Source organism: Neofelis nebulosa, chromosome 9 (assembly GCF_028018385.1).
Source record: "Neofelis nebulosa isolate mNeoNeb1 chromosome 9, mNeoNeb1.pri, whole genome shotgun sequence".
Lineage (NCBI taxonomy): Eukaryota > Metazoa > Chordata > Mammalia > Carnivora > Felidae > Neofelis > Neofelis nebulosa.
The window spans coordinates 91,433,976-91,458,704 of NC_080790.1; the positions used below are offsets into that span (position 1 = coordinate 91,433,976).

Genomic DNA, 24,729 nt, shown 5'->3' on the forward strand with positions numbered 1-24,729 from the left:
AACTTCGGCTCAGGTCATGATCTCACAAATCATGAGTTCGAGCCACGCATCGGGCTCTGTGCTGACAGCTCAGAGCCTGGAGCCTGCTTCGGATTCTGTGTCTCCCTCTCTCTGCCCCTCCCCTGCTCATGCTCTGTCTCTCTCTCTCTCCCTCAAAAATAATTAAACATTAAAAAAATTTTTTTATTTTTTAGGAAATAAAAGATCCAAGAGTACTAGTAAAATAATTCACCCTAAGGGAACCACATAACCTCAGCATTACTTTGCTCCAGGGCATAAACAAGACATCAATGACTTGAGGGCTTTAGATACTAATTGGCTGAAAACAAAATGGGAAGGAAAGAAAGTGGTTTTTATTAGGTCATTTTCTGTCCTACACTAATGTGACTACAAACAATTAAGACAGGATAAAAATAAATCTAGCTAATGTGAATGCATATGAAGTGAAAACTCATCTAATGTGAACTTGATGATTTCTAAGAAAACAATATATTGAGATTCACAATTTCAGTCTTTCTCTATTAAACTATTAGGTTTACATGTTAAATACTTAGAAATTTTTGATCCGTATACTCTTTGCTTGTTAAAGAACTAGGATTTAAAGGGTGATGTACAAGATGAAAGTGAGTGCTTACCACCTTTTTAATAAATTCAAAGTAGCTAAATCCAACAATTTAACAGGCCCTTAACTAGAACAAACCCGCTTACCCAGAATAAGGCCCATTGTGATAATTTCCCAGGAACATGCTTAGTGTTAAATACATGCGATAATCTAATAAATTAACTTTTTCTTAGTAATATGCAACATTTGCTTCAAGTCTTTATATTCAGAAAATGGCCAAAACAGGGTATCTTATACTAAGCATAATGCTTATGATACAAATGATCATCACAAGGTAACATTTATTTTGCTACTGATTCTAACATTTCCACCATTGAACACTCTTATAAGATTTAAAGTATCTCAAGATGAGAAGTACCTGGCTATTTTTTTTTAATAGGACTGAAGTACCATCATCAACTTCAAATTCTCCATAGTCTTTTAGACACCGCACCTGAAAAGAAAAACTGATGTTTTATCGAAATTATTTTTAATATGTAGTAACCATAAAGTCACTTTCTGTTTGTTTCTTCTCTGTGTACATGGGCTTAGCATTCCTTACTGTGGTCCTCTAGAGATGCCAAATGTCCTGTTTGGATGGGGAGGAAGAAGAATGGCAGATATCCAAATGTATGTGTATGTCTGTGCTGCAACCAAGAAAACCCAGGGAGCTGCAGAGGGAATACAACATCATGTATTGTGTTGCCTCTGCAAATCCTGAAAAATCAAAGTACGTATCTACGAAGAAAAGAAAATGTTTTAGATTGACTCCAACTTGCCTCTTATAGGTTCTTCCAAAAATATAACAATATCTGAGAATAGGACATAGGTAAGTCTCCAAAATGTTTTAAAGAGATTCTTCCAATCTCCTTCAATATGCAGATTCTTTCCCAGGAATAGGTAGAAGTACACCATGAAAGAACAGATGCAGAATCACATCCTAAGTATCAGGAGAGACTCTTGGTCAGAAGGTGGGAGAGTAAAGCAGCCTTTTGAAAACCATGTGTGCAACTGCCAAGATCACCAACTGACTCCAATTCTCAGTGTTGCAACAGGACACCAGGACCACAGTTTTCCTCTCCCATGAGCACTCAGGACTGGAGTTTGTGCTACTGAGTTCTCACATTGCTATGAATGAAGCCAACCCCAACAGCAAGTTCCAGTCTTCTACTTTTCCAGGATAATTTCATGCCCTGATTCCTCTGGAATCTTACTTACCATGACTCCCAAAGGTATTTTACTTAGTTCAAGAAATACTATTTAAGAAAAATCCCTACCACCACTACCACCTTTTTGCTTCTTTAGACTTTTATTATGGAAAATCTCGAACATATTCAAAAGTAAAAATACTAATACAATGAAACTCCATCAACTGGCATCAACAATTATCAAGATGTGGCCAAACTTATTCCCTCACCTACTTCTGGATTATTTTGAAGCAAATCCTGGATACCATTTCATCTATAAATATTTTAGTATCTATTTCTACAAAATAAGATTCTTTTTATTTGTGTATTTATAATTTGTTAGAGGTTTATTAATTTTATCTTGTTCACAAAGAATTAGCTTTTGGTTTCACTGAAAAATTTTTCACTTTTTATTTTAATTCCAGTTAGTTAACATACAATGTTGTATTAGTTTCAGGTATAAGATTCTTTTTAAAAAGCATAATCTCAATACTGTTATCACATCTTATTAATAATTTTTTAAAAAAATGTTTATTTATTTTGAGAGAATGAAAAGCTCAGACACACATGTGCATGCATGCAAGTGGGGGAGGGGCAGAGAGAGAGGGAGAGAGAGAATTCTAAGCAGGATCCACCCCACAAAGAGTGAGATCATGACCTCAGCCGAGATCAAAGAGTCAGATGGTTAACCAACTGATCCACCTAGGTGCCCATTAATAATTTTCATATCATGAACTATCCAGTTAGTACCCAAATTTCCCCATTTGTCTCATGAATTTTTTTAAAGCTGCCATGTCAAATCAGAATCCAACAAAAGCTACACATTACATGTTTCTAACAAGTCTCCACATCTTTTAATCTATACAGTTATTCCCCTTTTCCTTCCTCCCCTTGGCAATTTATTTGTTAAAGTAACTGGGTAGTTTGTTTAGTAGTTTCCCAAAAGCTAGATTTTGTTGTGGATCTTTGTGGGGTCACTTAACATGTTCCTCTATCCCTGAATTTCCTCTAAACTGGAAGTTAGGTCTAGAGGCTGGATCAGATCAGGTTTGATTTTCTGGCAAATGATGTTATTAAGCTCTTCTTCTAAGACCTCATGAAGCACAAAACATCTGGTTGTTCCTTTCTGGATGTTAAGATTGATCAAGCAGGTGTAGGTATTACCTGTACTCATCCATATTCATCATTATCATCTCTACTAACTTTCACCTACCAGTTTTAGACGCTATTTGCCTCCACACGTTAAGGCTACAAAATGGCATCAATGTAGTTCTTTTATTTCTGCTGCATTTATTAGCCAGAATTCTTCCATGAAGAAGAAATTCCCCAGGGCACCTGGCTGACTCAGTCAGTAGAGCATGCAACTCTTGATCTTGGGGTTGTAAGTTTGAGCTCCATGTTAGGTGCAGAGATTATTTTTTTTTTAATTTTTTCAATTTATAAATGTTTATTTTTGAGAGAGACACAGCATGAGCAGGGGAGGGGCAGAGAGAGAGGGAAACACAGAATCCGAAGCAGGCTCCAGGCTCTGAGCTGTAAGCACAGAGACCAATGCGGGGCTTGAACTCACAAACCATGAGATCATGATCTGAGCTGAAGTTGGACACTTAACCAACTGAGCCACCCAGGCACTCCGGGTGTAGAGATTACTTAAAAAATAAACAGAAAGAGGGGCGCCTGGGTGGCTCAGTCGGTTAAGCCTCCGACTTCAGCTCAGGTCACGATCTCGTGGTCCGTGAGTTCGAGCCCCGCGTCGGGCTCTGGGCTGATGGCTCAGAGCCTGGAGCCTGCTTCCGATTCTGTGTCTCCCTCTCTCTCTGCCCCTCCCCCGTTCATGCTCTGTCTCTCTCTGTCTCAAAAATAAATAAAACATTAAAAAAAATTAAAAAAAAATAAACAGAAAGAAAGAAAGGAAAGAAATGAAGGAAAGGAAGGAAAGGAAGGAAAGGAAAGGAAAGAAAGAAAAAGGAAGGAAGGAAGGAAGGAAGGAAGGAAGGAAGGAAGGAAGGAAGAAAAAGAAAAGAAAAAGAAAGAAAAAAAAAGAAAGAAAAGGAAGAAAAGAATTTCCCTTGTAAACAATTTGGCTATTTGGCTACCTTGAGACAGAACTCAGGGTACAGTAAAGGCTGATAGAGATGGTTGATCCCATTCTTTTATTTAGCACTTTTCTTTTTTTCTTTTTTAATATTTACTTATTTTTGAAAGAAAGAAACAGAGAACAAGGGGCAGAGAGAGAGGGAGACACAGAATCTGAAGCAGGCTCCAGGCTCCGAGTTGTCAGCATAGAGCCCGATGTGGGGCTCAAACCCATAAACAGAGAGATCATGACTTTAGCCAAAATCAGATGATTAACCAACTGAGCCACCCAGATGCCCCTATTTACCACTTTTCAAAATGACTTGCATCCCTCATATTCTCTAACGGGAACCAAAAAGATTTTATTTTTTTTAACTGTTGTTATTGTTATTTGATACCATTATGCATTCATGCTTCTCACATAACTGATGTGATGCAATTCACTGAAGTTAATCATTTTGAGGCTCAGATTATTCCTTCTTTGTCCAATGAGAGATCCTTCAAATCAGCTCCCATGATTTTAGCACTCCGCTTGCAGTCCTTGATACACTCTGCTTTCTACAAAGACAAGGAATTCCATATGCAGCTTGTGCTTTTACTTAAGACCCTGGAATCAGCCTTTCCCACCTTCCTCCCCCTTGGCCCCACCACCATTAAATCTGGTTTCCTTTAGTGGAAAATGGCATTTGGACTCCAGAACTTGGATGTTCATGGCACTGGGTTGGTTGTTGTCCGTAGATCTTTCCGGTGGACTAAGAAACATTTTTTTAAAAAGAGAGATAATTCCCTATGAGTCCATGCTGATATTTTGAACTGCAGTTTGGGAATACAAAATTTTCACTTAATTTTTTCATTTTAATATTTGAATCTATTTTTTCTTATTTTGAAAATCTTCTCTTTGACCTCAGCTGCAGCAATTTCTTGCTTGACACGTCACCGAAGTCAAGGGTAATAAAGCAAAAATGAACTACTGGGATCACATCAAGATAAAAAGCTTCTGAACTGCAAAGGAAACAATCAACAAAACTAAAAGACAATCAACAGAATGGGAGAAGGTATTTGCAAATGACATGTTGGATAAAGGGTTATTATCCAAAATCTATAAACAACTTAACCAAACTCAACACGTGAAAAACAAATGATCCAGTGAAGAAATGGGCAGAAGACATGAATACACACTTTTCCAAAGAAGATATCCAGATGGCTAACAGACACATGAAAAGATGCTCAACATCACCCATTATCAGGGAAATACAAATCAAAACCACAGAGATACCACCTCACACCGGTCAGAGTGGCTAAAATTAACAACTCAGGAAACAACAGATGCTGGTGAGGATGTGGAGAAACGGGAACCCTCTTGCACCGTTGGTGGGAATGCAAACTGGTGCAGCCACTCTGGAAAACAGTCTGGAGGTTCCTCAAAAAATTTAAAATAGAACTACACTATGACCCAGCAATAGCACTACTAGGAATTTATCCAAAGGATACAGCAGTGCTGATCCATAGGGGCACATGTACCCCAATGTTTACAGCAGTGCTTTCAACAATAGTCAAATTATGGAAAGAGCCCAAATATTCATCAATTGATGAATGGATAAAGAAGATGTGAATAAAGAAGATAAAGAAGATAAAGAATGGATAAAGAAGATTTATATATATAATGGAGTACTACTTGACAATGAGAAAGAATGAAATCCTGCCATCTGCAACAATGTGAATGGAACTAGAGGGTACTATGCTAAGTGAAATAAGTCAGTCAGAGAAAGACGGATATCATATGTTTTCACTCATATGTGGAACTTGAGAAACTTACCAGAAGACTATGGGAGTAGGGAAGGGGGAAAAATAGTTTCAGAGAGGGAGGCAAACCATAAGAGATTCTTAAATACAGAGAACAAACTGAGAGTTGAGGGAGAGGGTGGGGGAGAGGGGAAAATGGGTGATGGGCATTGAGGAGGCCATGAGTTGGGATGAGCACTGGGTGTTGTATGTAAGTGATGAATAATGGGATTCTACCCCCAAAACCAAGAGCATACTATGTACACTGTATGTTAGTTAACTTGACAAAAAATTACATTAAACATAAAATAAAATAAAATAAAATAAAATAAAATAAAATAAAATAAAATAACAAAATAACATAAAATAAGAAAAGAAAAGAAAAAAGGAAAAAGAAAATCTTGGCTACTGGTGACATTACTTTTTTGCTTGATTTGTCAATATATAAAATGTTTCAAAAGAACAGTAATGACATTACTAATAATATGATTACTATACTAAAAACAGTTTAAAACTTCTTTGCAATTCTTTTCATCTTTTTAAAAAAATTTTTTAAATTTTTATTTTTGAGAGAGAGAGAGAGAGAGAGAGAGAGAGAACGAGCAGGGGAGGGGCAGAGAGAGAAGGAGACACAGGATTCAAAGCAGATTCCAGGCTCCGAGCTGTCAGCACAGAGCCTGATGTGGGGCTCGAACCCACGAACCACGAGATCATGACCTGAGCTGAAGTTGGACACTTAACCGACTGAGCCACCCAGGCACCCCCATTTTTTAAATAATGTTAAAAAAATTTTTTTTTAAATGTTCTTTTCATCTTTTTTTAAGTTTATTTATTTTTGAGAGAGAAAATGCACATGCACTCACATGTGCCATGCAGCAAAGGGGCAGAGAGAGAGGGAGACAGAGAATCAGAAGCAGGCTCTGTGCTATCAGTACAGAACCCAATGCAGAGCTCAAACCTGTGTACTGTGAGATCATGACCTGAGCCAAAGTCCAAAGCTTAACTGACTGAGACACCCAGGCACCCCTGTAATTCTTTTCATCCTCAGAACACATCCATTGGGGGTGTGGGTGCCTGGGTGACTGAGTCAATTGGTTAAGCGTTCAACTCTTGATTCTGGCTCAGGTCATGATCTCACGGTTCATGAGATAGAGCCCTGCATCGGGTTCTGTGCTGGCAACATGGAGCCTGCTTAAGACTCTCTCTCAAAATAAATAAATAAGCTTAAAAAAAAAAACAAAAAAAAAACTAAAATAATTCCTGTTTGACTAATCTACCAACTTGAAACACAGGTTCATTTTTGTTCTGCTTTCAAAATCTGTAGGTTGGTTTTCTACTTTAATTTTTTAATATGTAAAATATATACATGTTTCCAAAGTTAACACTGTGTAAATAGGTATGTTCAGAAAATTTTCAAAAAAAGAAAAGAAAAGAAAACAATTTTCACTATTCTATCCTATTCCCGCCATCCCCCTACAGGTAACATTTTTGGTTTGGATGTATGTTTCTTTCTGTTTCAAGTTAAGTTAATAAATATTCATACATACCCCTCATTTTAGATAAAAGTCAGCACAATTTATTCATTAAAGAAAAACCCATTTTAAAAGGTATTCTTACTTCTATATATAGGCTTTTTGGAGGTTTCATATCTTGTGTGATGTCCAAACCTCCATCTCCTCCCAGTGACCTCATATAAGTAGCAAGGGACTTTTTATAATGATTGAACCACTCCATCTGCAAACACAGAGATGATCATTTGACAAAATTAGAAGAAAGAAACTTGCAAAAACTGTATACTCATCCTTTTATAAATAGCACATTTCCCCACATGGATCATTACTGACCATTCATTCATTTAAACTACAAGTATTGCTTGCTGTGAACCAGGCCCTGTTCTGGGTATTTAGGATGGATCATTTACCAAGTGAACAAAAATCTCCATTCTCACAGAATTTATATGCCAGCATACTTAAACACAGACCAGAAGCAGAACCATGAAAAATATACCATTTCAGAATTATGATCTCTCCAAATTGTATTGATGGTTTTTCTGAAAACCATAAAACCCTGCTCAGAAAAACACCCAAGTATTTATCACTGATGAGTGGATAAGGTATGTATATCTGTACAATGGAATATTATTTAGCCACACATCAGAATAGAGTTCTGATAATGTCAGTAACATAGATAATCTTAAAAACATGCTAACTGAAAGGCACAAAAGGCCATGTATTACATAATTCCACCTATATGAAAAACCCATAGTAGTCAAATCTATAAAGAGAGAAAGTAGATTAGTAATCTCCAGGGGCTGGGAAGAGAGGAGAAAACATGAAATAACTGATAATGGATACACAGTTTCTTTTGGGGGTGATGAAAATGTCTTGGAATAAGATGTTGGTAGTAGATGCACAACTCTGAATATACTAAAAAACACTGAATTGTATACTTTAAAAGAGTACATTTTATGCATGTAAATTTTGCCTCAGTAAATCTGTTAATTTTTTTCATTGTTGAAACATATTACAGACCTAAATATATGGAGGGATTACCACATTCACAATTCAGTATTATAATGTCAACTCATCTATGTATTCAATTCAATCTCAATCAAAATCTCATTTAAAAAAAAAATAGAACCTGACAAATTGAGTCTAAAATTTACATGGAAATTCAAAGGGCCCAAAACAGTTGAGACAACTGAAAAAGAAGAACAAGATGGGTATGCTTGCTCAACTTATAAAGGTACAATACAGAACTGGCATAAGGACAAATAAATTAAAAGAACACAAGGGAAAGTCTCCTATCCTAAATCCCCAGATATACTGATACTCAATTTATGAAAAAAAGTGGTACCATGCACAGAGCAATGGGGAAAGGAGGTCCTCCTTTCCAATTAAATGGTGCTGGATCATCTCAATATCCATATCCAAAATGCAAGCTGACTTTTAACATTATATACAAAAACCAATGCCACTACTGTAGATGTCCTTGTGAAAGGTAAAACAACATAGCTCTTAAGAAACTACACAGAAAAACACCTTCATAACCCTCATTAGAAAGTGTGTGTGTATGTATGTGTGTACACATGCATGCAACCTCAGGTTCAATAATGCACCTGAATGACTCACAAAGCTCTAGAAAGCACTACACTTACAATCACAATTTTACCATAGCGAGAGGGATAATAATCAGAACCAGCCAAAGGAAGACACACAGAGTGAGGTCTGGGAGGGTACTAGAGGGGCCAAGGGCAGGTACCCCAAAATGGGCCACTTTGGCATGAAGACTATTTTGAGTTAAAAAGTAGATTCAGGGGTGCCTGGATGGCTCAGTAGATTAAGCATCCAGACTTCAGCTCAGGTCATGATCTCACAGTTCGTGAGTTCAAGCCCGGTGTCGAGCTCTGTACTGACAGCTCAGAGCCTGGAGCCTGTTTCAGATTTGGTTTCCCTTTCTCTTTGTCCCTCCCCTATTCATGCTACGTCTCTCTCTCAAAAATAAACATTAAAATTTTTTTTCAAAAAAATAAATAAATAAACCAGCATATTCAGGAAAAGCTCTTTACCTCCCCTACAACTGCCTTAAAAAAATTTAGATAGAGGACCTGCTCTAGGAAGAGAGCTACCACCATAGACAACTATGTTATGCTATGAACAAGGTATGGTAGACAAGGAAGAACCTAGCAAGGACAGTTTGATGCAAGTCCTCTCTTTGTTTCCTTGTTTCTGTGGGCCCAACAAAGATCTGTTTACCAAATATCTGCTCTTTTTCATTCTTCCTAAGGATTACTTACATTCTTTCCCTTTGAAGTCCTAAACCCCTAACTCTTAGGGTGCCTGGTTGGCTCAGCCAGTAGAGCATGTGTCTGTTGATCTGAGTCTTGAGTTCAAGACCCATGCTGAGTATAGACCTTACTTTAAGAAAAAACAAAAACAAAACATGTATACCTCATTTTGCCTCACTATCTTTGGAATTTCCATGTCTGTGTGGATTCCCAGTATGTATGAAGTTAAATTTGATTTTTCTTCTGTGTTAAATTCGACTCTTAGTCTGGCTAGGTCCTTGAAGAGAACAGGACATTCTTATTCCCTGACAGTAAGCAAACATGAAGCTCTAGGGTCCTCTCCCTATAGAATCATGACACATCATACTCTTGGCACAATGATGTGTAACAGTACACACAAAGCACTATCGACCAGGGAGGCTCACACAAGCTTTGGTGTCCAGAATTTTTACTGGGGTTTCATCACACACGCACCATTGCTTGAATCACTATCCATGTGACTGAGCGCCATCTTTAACTCCCCTCTCCTCTCTGGAAGTTGGACTGACATTAAGAGATTCAAAGTCTCAAACCAAAGAAGATAGCAGGAACCCCTGAATTTATAGCCATTTAGTCACAAGGGAGAGTGGCCCTGGGAACACCCAAAACCTGTGGCAGGTGTCTGCAGAGGGCAGTCTTAGCCCATCAAGTTCAGTCTAACTCTACATAGTGTCAGAAGCTACTGCAAACCTGCTACAGGTAAGTACTACCATCCTCATTTTGTAAATGAGGGAATTCAGGCATAGAGAGAACTCAAGTAACTTGCCCAAGATTAGATAGTGACAAGGACAATGTCTGAACCTAGGTTTACTTGACTCTAGTCCTGTGTCCTTAAATACTGGGCTAGCTCTGTGCCTTAGTGACTGGACAAATGAAGAGTATTCATGTTGACTAGGAAAGGGCATGCGCACATGCACACATACACACTCATCTAAATAATAATGCCAGTTTTTAATCCTACTGATGCATCACTAATAAGTAACATAATGGGACCCTTTACTTTGTCAATAACAGAAGTTTCCACATAGCATTTAGAATTACTCCTAAATTCTTATCACAGTATATACCAAATAAATACAAGCCAAAAATTGCTGAAAAACAGATGTTAAACACAAAGAGAGATACTGTAAATACTTTCACAGGACAATGCCAGAACCAGCATTTTCCAGATCAGAAACGAGAACAACAGTGCTAACTTACTTCTTCAGCAGACATGTGAAACCGTAAAGCATTTGGCAAGACGCTGCCATACTCCCACCTGAGTGCTCTGATCCGAAGCAGTCGATCATACCTAGGACAAGAAGGTATGAGACCACATAACTATAAGAAGACACCTTTGGGACAACAGGGATACACAAATATGGACAGGACAGGTGTGGTGAAGGCTTCTTCATTTCTCAATGTTTGTGAACGGTACAGTGGTCATGTGAAAAAAGATCCAAAAAGGACCTTATTTCTTAGAGATGCATACTAAAATATTCAGTGGTAAAAGGCCATGATGTTCTAGATTAATTTAGCACAGAAAAATAAAACAAGATGAAGCAAATATGGCAAAATGTTAAAAATTGTTAAACTTAGATGATGGCTCCCTGGAGGGGGGGGAGGTTTATAATATTCTTCATAATATTCTAGTTTTATGAAAACTGCATTTTTCATGATTAAAAAAATCATAATGGAAAAAAGATAAGTATTTAGAATGCTTGCCCAGGAAAAACAAATGTAAGAATTTCTGTTATCCATTCAAAATGGTTAATTAGGAAACCACGTGCAAAATCCTCCATTGTTTCCTGCCACTCCAAGCAAAAACTGAGAAGCTTACAGGTATGCTACAGCACAGCGTCGATTTCTTAACAAGGAACAGTGTCGAAATTTGATGGTTGGTATCAAATCACTTTGTCCACCTGATTTCACTTCATTCCTGGGAAGAACATTTAAAGAAAAGAACATTAAAAAAGAAAAAGAAGAAGAAAAGAATGAATATGTATTTTTAGCTAAGTAAAATTTTCAAAGCCAACTGACAAAGGACTTCCATGTTTGTTTTTGCCCATTTATATAATCAACAGTTAATGTAACCAAATAGCACCTGCCTCCACATCAGAGCTTTTATTATGTTAAAAGATAAAAAAGCCAAAAGCTAACTAATTTACTTAAGATCACGCTATTAGCATTTCATTTAACCATTTGGTATTTTGCATTTTTGCATACTGATTAATCTCAATTGTTTTCAAAAGACATAGTGTTAACTCACCTTTTGGAATTCCTTTATCATGCTAGTATAAGAGACAAACCTAACATCATGGTTTAAGATTATGGTCTTTTATCATGTTTTTATTTTAAAAGGAACTACTCTTCCAAATCCTTGGAATAAAGTGAGCTAAAACGGAGTCAAAATGGTCCTTCACTCATCCCACAAATATTTATTGATCTTCAACTACATGCATGTCCTATACTGCAGTGTTCTTCACACAGAGAGGGAAAAACTTTGGTTTTACCCTATAAAATGTACATCTCCTTAGATATTAGCTAAGTATCACATTTAAAAACCAGATTAATTAATGGGCACAGAGTTTCAGTATTACAGGATGAAGGGTTATGAGGATGAATGGTGCAGATAGCTGTGTAACATTATGCACGTATTTAATACTATTGAATATGCACTAAAATGATTAAGATGACAAATTTGTTATTTGTATTTTACCGTAAAAAAATAGGAAAAAAACCAAAAATAAAAACAAAACAAGAGGGAAGTATATAATAAATTAAGAGGGAAGTATGTAGCAATCCAGACCTTCCTAAAGAAGGAAAAAAATGTCTCATACACAACCTAACCTCACACCTAAAGGAGATGGAAAAAGAACAACAAATAAAACCCAAAACTAGCAGAAGAGAAATAATAAAGATTAGAGCAGAAATCAACGATATCAAAATAAAAAAGCCAGTAGAACAGATCAATGAAACCAGCAGCTGGTTCTTTGAAAGAATTAACAAAATTGATAAACCCATAGCTAGATTTATTAAAAAGAAAAAGGATTCAAGTAAATCATGAATGAAAAGAGGAGAGATGACAACCTACACTGCAGAAATACAATCATTAATAAGAGAATATTATGAACAATTATATGCCAACGAATTGGGCAATCTGGAAAAAACGGGTAAATTCCTAGAAACATGTAAACTACCAAAACTGAAAACAGGAAGAAATAGAAAATTTGAACAGACCCATACCCAGTAAAGAAATTGAATCCAACAAACAAGAGTCCAGGGCCGGATGGCTTTCCAGGGGAACTCTACCAAACATTTAATGAAGAGTTAACACCTATTCTCTTGAAACTGTTCCAAAAAATAGAAATGGAAGGAAAACTCCCAAATTCATTCTATGAAGCCAGCATTACACTGATTCCAAAACCAGACAAAGACTCCATTAAAAAGGAGAACTACTGACCAATTTCCCTGATGAACATGGATGCAAAAATTCTCAACAAGATACTAGCAAACTGAATCCAACAATACATTAAAATAATTATTCACCACCATCAAGTGGGGTTTATTCCTGGGCTGCAGGACTGGTTAAAGATCCCCAAAATAATCAACGTGGTACAGTACATTAATAAAAGAAAGGATAAGAACCACATGATTCTCTCAATAGGTACAGAAAAAGCATTTCACAAAATACAGCATCGTTCCTTGATAAAAACCCTCACAAAACCCTCTTTAGGGACAAAGGGATCATGCCTCAAGTTCATAATGGCCATATACAAAAGACCCACAGCTAACATCATCCTCAACGGGGAAAAACAGAGCTTTCCTCCTAAGGTCAGGAATATGACAGGGATGTACACTCTCACCACTGTTGTTCAACAAAGTGTTGGAAGGCATAGCCTCAGCAATCAGACAACACAAAGAAGTCAAACTTTCAGTCTTCACAGATGACATGATACTGTACGTGGAAAACCTCCACCAAAAAACTGCTAGAACTGATACATGAATTCAGCAAAGTCTTAGGATATAAAATTAACGTACGAAAATCAGTTGCATTTCTATACACCAATAATGAAGCAGCAGAAAGAGGAATCGAGGAATCAATCTCATTTTCAATTGCCCCCAAAACCTTAAAATACCTAGGAATAAACCTAACCAAAGAGGTAAAAGATCTGTACACTGAAAATTATAGACAGATTATGAAAGAAACTGAAGAAGACATAAAGAAATGGAAAAACATTCCATGCTCATGGTTTGGAAGAACAAATATTGTTAAAATGTCAATACTACCCAAAGCAATTTGCATATTCAATGCAATCCCTATCAAAACAACACCAGCATTCTTCACAGAGCTAGAACAAACAATCCTAAAATTTGTATGGAACCAGAAAAGACCTCAAATAGCCAAAGTAATGTTGAAAAAGAAAACCAAAGCTGGATGTTTCACAATTCCGGACTTCAAGCTGTATTACAAAGCTATAATCATCAAGACAGCATGGCACTGGCACAAAAACAGACACTCGGATCAAGGGAATAGAATAGAGAACCCAGAGATGGACCCACAAATGTATGGCTAACTAATCTTCAACAAAGCAGGAAAGACTATCCAGTGGAAAAAAGACAGTCTCTTCAGCAAATGGTGTTGGGAAAACTGGACAGTGACATGCACACAAATGAACTGGACCACTTTCTTACATCATACACAAAAATAAACTCAAAATGATGAAAGATCTAAACGTAAGATAGGAAACCATCAAAATCCTAGAGGAAAAAACAGGCAACAATCTCTTTGACCTTGGGAGCAGGAACTTCTTACTAGACATGTCTCTGGAGACAAGGGAAACAAAAGCAAAAATGACCTATCGGGACCTCATCAAGATGAAAATCTTCTGCACAGCAAAGTAAATAATTAACAAAACTAAAAGGTAACTGACAGAATGGGAGAAGATATTTGCAAATGACATATCAGATAAACGGTTAGTACCCAAAATGTATAAAGAACATATCAAACTAGGGGCGCCTGGGTGGCTCAGTCAGTGAAGCATCTGATTCTCAGTTTCAGCTCTAGTCATGATCTTATGTTTTGTGAGTCGAGCCCTGCATCGGGCTCCAAGCTGACAGTGAGGGGCCTGCTTGGGATTCTCTCTCTCCCTCTCTCTCTGCCCCTCCTTTGCTCACTCTGTCTCTCTCAAAATGAATAAACGTAAAAAAAAAATTTTTTTTTAATTAAAGAAAAAAATAAAGAACATATCAAATTCAACACCCAAAAAACAAATAACCCAGTGAAGAAATGGGCAGAAGACACAAATAGACACTTTTCCAAAGAAGACATCCAGATGGCAAACAGACACCTGAAAAGATGTTCAACATCATTCATCATCAGGGAAATGAAAATCAAAACCACAATGAGGTGCCACCTCACACCTGTCAGAATGGCTAAAATGAACAATCAGGAAACAACAGATGTTGGTGAGGATGCAGAGAAATAGGAACACTTTTGCACTGCTGGTGGGAATGCAAACAGGTACAGCCACTCTGGACAACAGCAGGGAGGTTCCTTAAAAAAATTAAAAATAGAACTACCCGGGGCGCCTGGGTGGCGCAGTCGGTTAAGCGTCCGACTTCAGCCAGGTCACGATCTCGCGGTCCGTGAGTTCGAGCCCCGCGTCAGGCTCTGGGCTGATGGCTCGGAGCCTGGAGCCTGTTTCCGATTCTGTGTCTCCCTCTCTCTCTGCCCCTCCCCCGTTCATGCTCTGTCTCTCTCTGTCCCAAAAATAAATAAAAAACGTTGAAAAAAAATTTTTAAAAATAGAACTACCCTACAACCCACAATTGCACCATTGTATTTAAAAGGGAACATCAACAAGGTTTATAGCAGCACTATCTACAATAGCCAAATTATGGAAAGAACCCAAATGTCTACTGACTGATGAATGCATAAAGAAGACATGGTGTATATATACACAATGGAATATTTCTCAGCAATCAAAAGGAATGAAGTCTTGCCACTTGCAACATTGTGGATGGAACTGGAGTGTATTATGCTAAGTGAAAAAAGTCAGTCAGAGAAAGATAAAAATCGTATGATTTCACTCAAATGTGGAATTTAAGAAACAAAACAGATGAAAATACAGGAAGGGAAGGAAAACTAAGATAAAAAGAGAGAGGGAGGCAAACCATAAGAGACTCTTAAATACAGAGAACAAACTGAGGGTTTCTGAAGGGGTGCTGGGTGGGGGGATGGGCTAAATGGGTGAAGGGCATTAAGGAGGGCACTTGTTGGAATGACCACTGGGTTTTATATGTAAGTGATGAACCACTAAATTCTACTCCTGAAACCATTAAAAAATAATAAAAAACAAAAACCTAATTAAAAAATAAAATAAAATATCAATCTCATCCAAACTTACACATCAGACTGGTTTTGTTCATACAAAGCTTTCATCTCTTCCAGAACTTGCCTGAGTCCATCCTCCTAGAACATATAAAATGGCATTAATACACATCCATTAATTCCTCTACTAAGTCTATAGCAATATTTCATCTACCCTATATTTATCTTTGATTTATACTAAATCTTATCAAAAAGCAGTAATCCTTCATACCTCTAGGATTGGCTCTAACAAGTGTCAGTGAGGATGAGGAGAAATTGGAACCCTCAAGCACTGCAGATAGGAATGTAAAGTGGTAGAGCCCTATGGAAAACAATCTGATTGTTCCTCAAAAAGTTATTTATTTATTTTTTTGTGAGAGACAGGGTGCAAGAGCAAGGGACAGAAAGAGGGAGAGAGACAGAGAATCCTCCAAGGGTCAAAGACAGAGAGAGACATGGGGCTCACCCAGTGAGGGGCTCATGTTCACCCAAAGCAGGGCTTGAGCTCACCTGATGCTGGGCTTGAACTCATGAACTGTGAGATCATGACCTGAGCAGAAGTCAGATGCTTAACTGAGTCACCCAGGCACCGTCCTCAAAACATTTAACATATAATTACCATATTATCCAACAAGTATTCAAGAGAACTGAAAACATATGTTCATTCAAAACCTTGTACATAAATGTTCAGAACAGCACTTTTTTTTTTTTTTGGAGAGAGCATGCACATGCACAAGCAGGGAAGGGGCAGAGGGAGAGGGAGAGAGAGAATCTTAAGCAGTCTCCACGCTCAGCACGGAGCCTGACACAGAGCTTGATCTCTCGACTGTGAGATCATGACCTGAGTCAAAATTAAGAGTCAGATGCTTAACTGACTGAGCCACCCAGGTGCCCCCAGAGCAGCATTATTTATGGCAGCTACAAAATGGAAACACCCGAATATCCATTAACTGATGATATGCCAAATATGGTATATTCACTCAATGGAATGTTATTTGGCCATCAAAAGGAATGACAGTGAATCCAGACCAAAAAAACCAGTGGTTGACTAAAGCTGCTACAAAAGCTATAGGTAGTAGGTGGCAGGTAGCTACAAAAGGGAAAAGGGGACCCTGAGGATGACAGAAATTTTGACTGTAGCACTGGTTACATGGATATATATACTAGTAAAACTAAAAAATGTGCTAAATTTGTACTTTGTTGTATACAAATTACACTTTGATAAAACTAACGACAAAAAAACAACAGTCCTACAAAGCAATAAGGTATGATAAAAGTATGTAAATAACTTTTTAAAAAAATGTTTTATTTGATGTTTATTTTTGAAGGAGAGAGGCAGAGCATGAGTGGGGGAAGTGCAGAGAGAGAGGGAAACAATCTGAAGCAGGCTGCAGGCTCTGAGCTGTCAGCACAGAGCCCGACGTGGGGCTCGAACCCACAAACTGTGAGATCGTGACCTGAGCTGAAGTTGGATGCTTAACCGACTGAGCCACCCAGGCGCCCCTAAATAACTTTTTATTTATAAAAATATTTAACATAAATAATATAGAAATATTTACAGAATATTCCTTTTATCAGCAAATAGTATTTTCAGGAATACCTGAAAACTCCTGTATAATCAATAGATCTGCAGGTATACAAAAGACAAGTGTGAAATAATTTTGTGAAAATACACACATGCTTTCAGATTTAGATTTTTTAATCTATAGTGAAAACTGCACTATTTTGTGTTCCCACCTCAGGCTGGAAGTCCAAGATAATTTCCCTAAAAACTCACTTAAATTATTACCCGTTCTGCATATAGAAAGTGGACAATCATTTCAATTTGCTGAACACAGTACCTAACACTGAGAGAGAATGAACAAGGAAGAGTCCTTGCTCTAAACTGAGTGACTATCATCTTCCTGGAAGGAATGATTCTTGAAGGGTCGAGTGGGGTCATGGGTCTATGGCCTGCAAATCACTCAGGTGGATTGCACTGTCCCTGCTTGGCTGTATCAAAGAGTGACCAGCTTCCAGGCTGCTGAGTCACCTGGCTAGCAGGTGAGTTTGTCAGTGGAAGGTGCACATGGAACAAAAACTGCAAAAGGTGCTCTGCCAAACTAAGACCTAGAAAAAGGAGGGATCTGGGATGCCTGGGTGGCTCAGTCGGTTAAGCATCCAACTTCAGCTCAGGTCATGATCTCACAGTTCGTGAGTTTGAGCCCCACATCAGGTTCTCTGCTGTCAGCACAGAGCCTGCTTTGGAGCCTCTGTCTCCCTCTCTCACTGCCCCTCCCCTGCTCATATTATCTTTCTTTCTTTCTTTCTTTCTTTCTTTTTCTTTCTTTCTTTCTTTCTTTCTTTCTTTCTTTCTTTCTTTCTTTCTTTCTTTCTTTCTTTCTTTCTTTCTTTCTTTCTTCCTTCCTTCCTTCCTTCCTTCCTTCCTTCCTTCCTTTCTTTCTTTCTTTCTTTCTTTCTTTCTTTCTCTCAAAAATAAATTAAAAAAATAAGAAAAAGGAAGGATCTTACAACTTCTAAGTCCCACCCCTGGGCCCTCCAAAAGTGGTGAAGCAACACTTAACTTAAAATTTGAGTGAAACAGAGAGCTGGACTAAGGGTTTGGTTGGCTAGCTCCTGTTGGACAAGTCTCTGCCTCTTTGGGTTTGTTTCCTCTTACAGTAGATGACCTTCAAAATGCCTGGTTGTCCAACTGCAGTCATATTTAAGAGTCTGAACCCCTCGGCATTCCAGCATCTCTGCTGAACTTCCCACCATTGTCTCCTAACTTTTTAAATGAGTTTAAACAGTCCTGAAAGAACAACAGACTGAAATCTAGGAAATCTGTGTTCAAGGTGAGGCTCTGCATTCAATATGCTCCAAGTTCAGACAAATCCCTTAACTTGATCTATAATTTCTCTTGGCTCAGTCTCATCTGCAAAATGACCCAACTGTCCAACCACGTGCTCTTTAATGTTCAAAACAAAACTCGCCTTTCCCCAAACACTCTTTTCCTGAAATCTGATACAGTCCCTGAGAGAGAATTTCCCTGAGACTCCCTCTCATTCATTACCCACCCCCATCCTAACAGTTACAAGTCCTGTTTGCCTTGTCTCTGAAGCTCAGACACTGATTTCCAGGCCCAGCAACCAAACACAGTCTGGATCATACACAGCTCTCACCTGGTCTATTATAACCACCCATAACCATCTCATTGACTCTGTTCTCTCTTGTCTCCAACTCATTCCCCCATAGTGCTGCCATCATTATCCTCAAAACATAAAAAACTGCCCTATCACTCTCCTGTGTAAAATCCTTTACCAATTTCCAAATGCCTTGTGCATGACCACTGAACTCTCTTAGGCCTAGAACCCACCTTCCTAGCCTCTGCACACACCCTGTCAGTCACCCCTACCTATGTGACCATGTGTCTCTGCACTGCTGTATCCTTTGGCTGCCATGCCTATCTTCCTTCTCAGAGTGGTCCCCTCATCTTTCCATGTGTGGCTCAAATGCCTGCTCCTCTACCCCAGACCACACCAACATTGATTGCTCCTTATGTTCCTCTCTGGTGTCATCACACTGCATTCTGTTACTCCTTTTTGTGCCCCTCTCCCAGCAGAACATGCCCTGGCTCCAAATAGTGGCTGCTCTATGAGAAGAGAAGCAGTCAAGTATAAAATTTAGAGTGCAGGTCTTGAGCCAGACTGTCAGGGTTTAAATCCTAGCTTTACTTCTTATTAGCTATGGGCAAAAAAATGCCCCTAAGCGTCTGTGTATATGGCTGGAAAAAATGGTTTAAATCTCAGAGTTCTTATGAGAACAAGATTAACGTAGGCCACGTGCTTATCACCCTGATGTCGGTAGTAACAAAAATAAGAATGATTGTTATAGTAGCAGCAGCAGCGGTAGAAAGAAAATAAATAGCAAACACTGACTTCACTGCTGTGTGTCAGGCATTGTTCAGAGAACTTGACATATACCAACTTGCAGAGCCCTCACTACAGGAAGAGTTGATTACTATTATTACCAACTTTCCCGTTTTTGTAGATGAAACTGACAGCACAGACAGCATGAGTAACAGCCCCACGGTCACATGATGGAGTCAGAATCCCAGTCTGGCTCTACAGGACTAGCTTCTGCCAGAGTGCTCAACAAATGCTCGATTGTTATCAGGAAACCAAGAAATGCTTGATCAAACACAGGAACAAGAAATAAAGCCATACATGAAAAAACACTGAAGGACATACACTCATGAGGAAATTCACCAAATCGCTGGGGGACATAAACATGAATGCACTCTTTTTCCTGCTATATTTTGTCTTTCCGTGTTCCAAAATTTTTGTTCCCGACTCGAGCTGAGAAAGCACACCCTCAGGGGATATGCAGGTTAGAATCTCTGGGAGCCAGATCCTCTTGCAGTCCTCCCACGAGCCCCAGGCCCGCCCCAAGGCCTCCCCCAGCGCTTCCGAGACCCCGCCCCTTCAGCACGACCCGCCCGGTGAAACTCCGTCCTCCCTTACATTGAAGACTGGCAGCTGCCCTTCTGGCGCGCGGTGCAGCTCGCGGACCAGCTCCATGGCCTTTTCGCAGAACATGTCGGACGCGCCCCGGCCCTGCAGCTTCCTAAACCGACCGCTCTCACGCCAAACGGTCGCTGGGTTCACGGCCCCCTCTCTAAGGTACTGTGGTTCCCAGTCCCACAGCCGCAGATAATCGCCTCCGCCTCCGCTTTGGCGCCAAACACACCCAGCCAATAGTAACACGCTCCTGAGCCTCGCGGCTTACGGCGGCTGTGAAGGGACATTTGCCTCTACTGCGCAGCCGCACAACAGATGGGGAAGCGGTGCCTTCTTCTCTAGGGAAACCCCCGCAGCTGGGGGAGCTTAGTGGACCTGGGTTCCAACCTGTAGGCTGAGAAGAGACTTTGGAGTTCCCAAGCGCCACTCGCGAGATGTGCACATCTTTGTTCTTCCTTTTTACATTTGATTCATTTTTGTTTAGGTTCAAAAGGGGTTGCACTTTGAGGTTGAGAAAAAACTCAAACTTGTGCATTCATGTTCTGACGCAGCATTTTAGTTTTGCGGTGTGCTTTTTTTGTTCGATAGAAGAGGAAAAGCAAGTTTTTTTGGGTATCTCCTGTGTGGTATGGGCTGTGACATATTTCATTTAATTCTCACGATTAACCTGAGGTGGCTTTTAAGACTCTTGGTACTGATTAGAAAACAAGTTAGATAACCTTTTTTTTTTTTTTTTTTTTTTTTTTTTTTAAAGTAAGCTCCACACCCAAGGTGCGGCTTGAGTTTATGACCCCGAGATCAAGAGTCACATGCTCTACCCACTGAGCCCTCCAGGAGACCCAAGATAGATAACTTGCCCAAGGTCACACAACGTCTAATGTGACAGAGTTTGTATTTAAGCTTTTGACTCTACAGTACCACTTTTGATTTTAAAGCAGTCCTTTAAAAACATTTGTAAAATAGCTGTATTCATGAAATCTACAAAAAGGGAAAATACTAGATTAACATGAATTCAGACAGCCATAATCTTACCTACATGATTATGGACATTTTCATAACTATAGAATAAAAAATGGAAATTACTGCTATAGAAACAATTTGTTTTGTTTGGCTACTTTTTAAAAAGGCAATATTGCTTGGATTCATGCTAGTTAACCCTAGAAACTTTGTTCCTCTTTTGCAAATATAGATACAGTAGATATGTGATCTGAACAATGAGCATGGGAATGGCCTACAAAGTCTTTGAATCTTTGAGTGACATTTCCTTTTCAGCTCTACTGTAAGGAATAATTTAGCTAATTTTTTTTAAAATTAAATACACAGAACTATAGTGGATTGTGCTACAGGATTCTATTCCAAAAGTCACCAGCATCCACAACCTTCCTTTGTCACAAACCTTTTTTTTAAATATGTTTTATTTTTATTTATTTTTATTTTTGAAACAGAGAGAGAGCATGAGCAGGGGAGGGGCAGAGAGAGAGGGGGACACAGAATCTGAAGCAGCACAGAGCCCAATGTGGGGCTCAAACCCACAGACTGTGAGATCATGACCTGAGCTGAAGTCGCTCGCTCAACTGACTGAGCCACCCAGGCACCCCTAAACCTTTTTTTTTTTTTTTTAAACAAATGGTGTTTATTAAATAGCATTTTTTTTTCAGTTGATTTATTTTGGGAGAGAGAGAGAGCGAGCATGAGCAGGGGAGGGGCAGAGAGAGAGGAAAAGAGAGAGAATCCTAAACAGGTGCCACACATTGGTGTGGAACCTGATGTGGGCAAACTCACGAACTCTGAGATCATGACCTGAGCTGAAACCAAGAGTAGGATGCCCAACCAACTGAGCCACCACCCAGGTGCCCCTGACATAAACCTTTTTATTTCAGACCCTTACTTCCTTACCTGTACAGTAGGGACAATAGTACACACTTCTGAGGGGTTGCAGTAATTCATTACTCCTTCAGCAAATGTTTATGAAGTACCTACTACATACTGGGCATTGTTCTAGACATTGGACATAAAACAGTGAATACAGTCCTTGTGCTCACAGTCAATGTTCCAGTATGGGAAAAGAGCAATTCACAGATACAGATATACGGATAATAAATATATTTGTGAGAAGTGCAAAGAAGAATAAGCCAGGGAAGGTAAACAGAGTGATGATGAGGGCCTGAAGGTTCTGAGATAGTGTTCAAAGGCGGCACAGACCTGCAGCAGAGAGGGAATAAGCTGTGTGGAGATGGGGCCATAGGATGGGCAGAGAATTATGGGCAGCAGAAATGCAAGTGCAAAGGCCACAATGAGGAGGATGGGTGGCTCACACACATGCCACCCACACCCCTTCTTGGGGCCTGTGCATCAGCAAGGAGTCAGTGACACTGGAGTAAAGTAAGGGAGGGAGACACTGGTGATTGAGATCAGAGTGAGGGCTGGAGGCCATGTCAGGTAGGACCCCAAAGGCCCTTTCATAAGCTTTCTGTTTTATTTTCAGTGAGATGGGGAACCATATAGGTATTTTGAGCAAACAAGTGACCTAAGTCTTTAAAAAGACCTTTCTGACAGCTGACTTAAGTAGACAAGTGGGTAAAAGTGGAGGCAGAGGACCACTTATGGTGAGAAGTGGTTGGATCCTGGATAGACTTTACTTTTTTAAGTTTATTTATTTATTTTGAGAGAGAGAGAAAGAAAGAATGAGTAGGGGAGGGGCAGAGATAGAGGGAGAGAGAGAATCCCAAGCAGGCTCCACACACTGTCAGCGCAGAGCCTGACTTGGGGCTTGATCTCACAAACTGTGCTATCATGACCTGAGCTGACATCAAAGGTGGCTGACTGACCACTTGGGGTGCCTGGGTGGCTCAGTCTGACTCTTGGTTTCAGCTCAGGTCATGATCTCACCGTTTCATGAGTTCAAGCCCCACATCGGGCTCCACACTGACAACGCAGAGCCTGCTTGGGATTCTCTATCTCCCTCTCTCTCTCTGCTCCTCCTCCACTTGTGCTGTCTCTGTCTCTCTCAAAATAAACAAATAAACTTAAAAAAAAAAAAAAAGTAGCTAACTGAGCTGCCCAGGTGGCCTGGATCCTGGATGGATTTTGAAAGGAGAGCTGATAAGGCTTTGTGATAGACACCATGGCATAAGAAGGGAGGATTCTAGGGTGATCTCAGAGTTTTGGCCTAAGGAAATGCAAGTATAAGGTTGCCATTCCTGAGGTAAGGAAGGTTACACAAGGAGTTGGGGGCTGGAAGAGTTGGGAGCTCAGCTTTGAACATAATAACTTTAGATGCTAATAGTATATCAGAGTGAACAAGTAGACCATTAGAGGGGCCTGGGGTTTAAGGAAGAGGTGTGGACTAGAGATACAAATGTGGGTGTCACCAGTGTAGTCTTTAAAGACTTTTAGATACTACTCAGAAAGCCAATGTGGTATATTGGGGAGCAAGAATTTCCTGTCCCCTTCTAGGTCCTTCTAGCTCTACTAAGAATCAAATTGATATGAGACAGATTAACAGGAGAATATTTAGTTTCCTATATACAGGAAATCCACATTGACACAGAAACTTGAAAGACACACAAAATAAGGTATATTTATTATCCTGAACTAAAGAGAAGCAGCCAGGGGTCTGGGAGTTAGAACGGAACGAATACAAGTCACAGGGCAATAAGAAGAGCAGATGTTTGGTAATTTAGATGTCTGCTTTGTCATATAGATGGGTCATTCAGATAAAGTTTATCTCTGGTAATAACCATTATTCTGGGAAAGACTCCCAATTTAGATTCTTCTATTTAGTTAAGGGAGGGCCAAAACATTTAAGTCCATAGGTCTCGATTGCCTTTAGTTCAAAATAATCTTCAAACCAAAGTGGCCCATTTGGGGGAAGCCTGCCTTTGGGCCCTAGAGGACCAAGAGTTGAGGACTATATGAGCAAGTCCTAAATGCCAGCAAGACTCAATACCCCTCACATTTCTCTCTTCTCAACAGCCCTACCTTCCTTGCTTTTTTGTTTTTCTATTAAAAAGGATTTTGTGAGTGATGGGGTCAACTTTTTTTTTTAACTTCAGTTTCTAGATTCCCAGTCTCCGGTATGTGCTAGTTTAACACTTCAAAGAATTCATCATTTAAGTTCTAGGAGAGTATTTGGAGATATCCACACAAATATGAATGCTGGTTGTGATATATTTTGCAATACAGTCAATGAAATTCTATTGTAATTTAGAAGTACCATTACAAAGCTAATATAAGAAGCTACTCAATTCCTTTTTTTAAATGTCTTATTTTTTATTTCTAAGCAAGAGAGCACATGTGGGGGAGGGGCAGGAAGAGAGAGAATGACAGAGGATCGAAAGCACGCTCTGTGCTGATACTAGTGGGCCTGAAGTGCGGTTCAAACTCAGGAACTGTGAGCTCATGGG

The 24,729-nt window shown here is 39.3% G+C and overlaps 1 protein-coding gene across 4 annotated transcripts in view; it reads right to left on the minus strand.

The window, feature by feature from the left end:
• GINS1 (GINS complex subunit 1) overlaps positions 1-24,729 on the minus strand; it is a 28,791-nt gene that overhangs the window by 2,776 nt on the left and 1,286 nt on the right. Inside the window, exons 1-6 of one of the 4 annotated variants that reach the window (XR_009248768.1) lie at positions 20,327-20,614; positions 15,862-15,926; positions 11,292-11,390; positions 10,673-10,763; positions 7,264-7,380; positions 981-1,055 (exon numbers count right to left, since the gene is read on the minus strand). Coding sequence is in view for 2 of the 4 variants with exons in the window: in XM_058684673.1 (XP_058540656.1) it covers positions 4,330-4,422; positions 7,264-7,380; positions 10,673-10,763; positions 11,292-11,390; positions 15,862-15,926; positions 20,327-20,401 (540 nt within the window). In the remaining 2 variants the exon portion in view is untranslated. Of the gene's footprint in view, positions 1-980; positions 1,056-4,290; positions 4,423-7,263; positions 7,381-10,672; positions 10,764-11,291; positions 11,391-15,861; positions 15,927-20,326; positions 20,615-24,729 lie in introns of those variants that run through there. The other 3 variants (XM_058684672.1, XM_058684673.1, XR_009248769.1) reach the window with 3 other exon arrangements.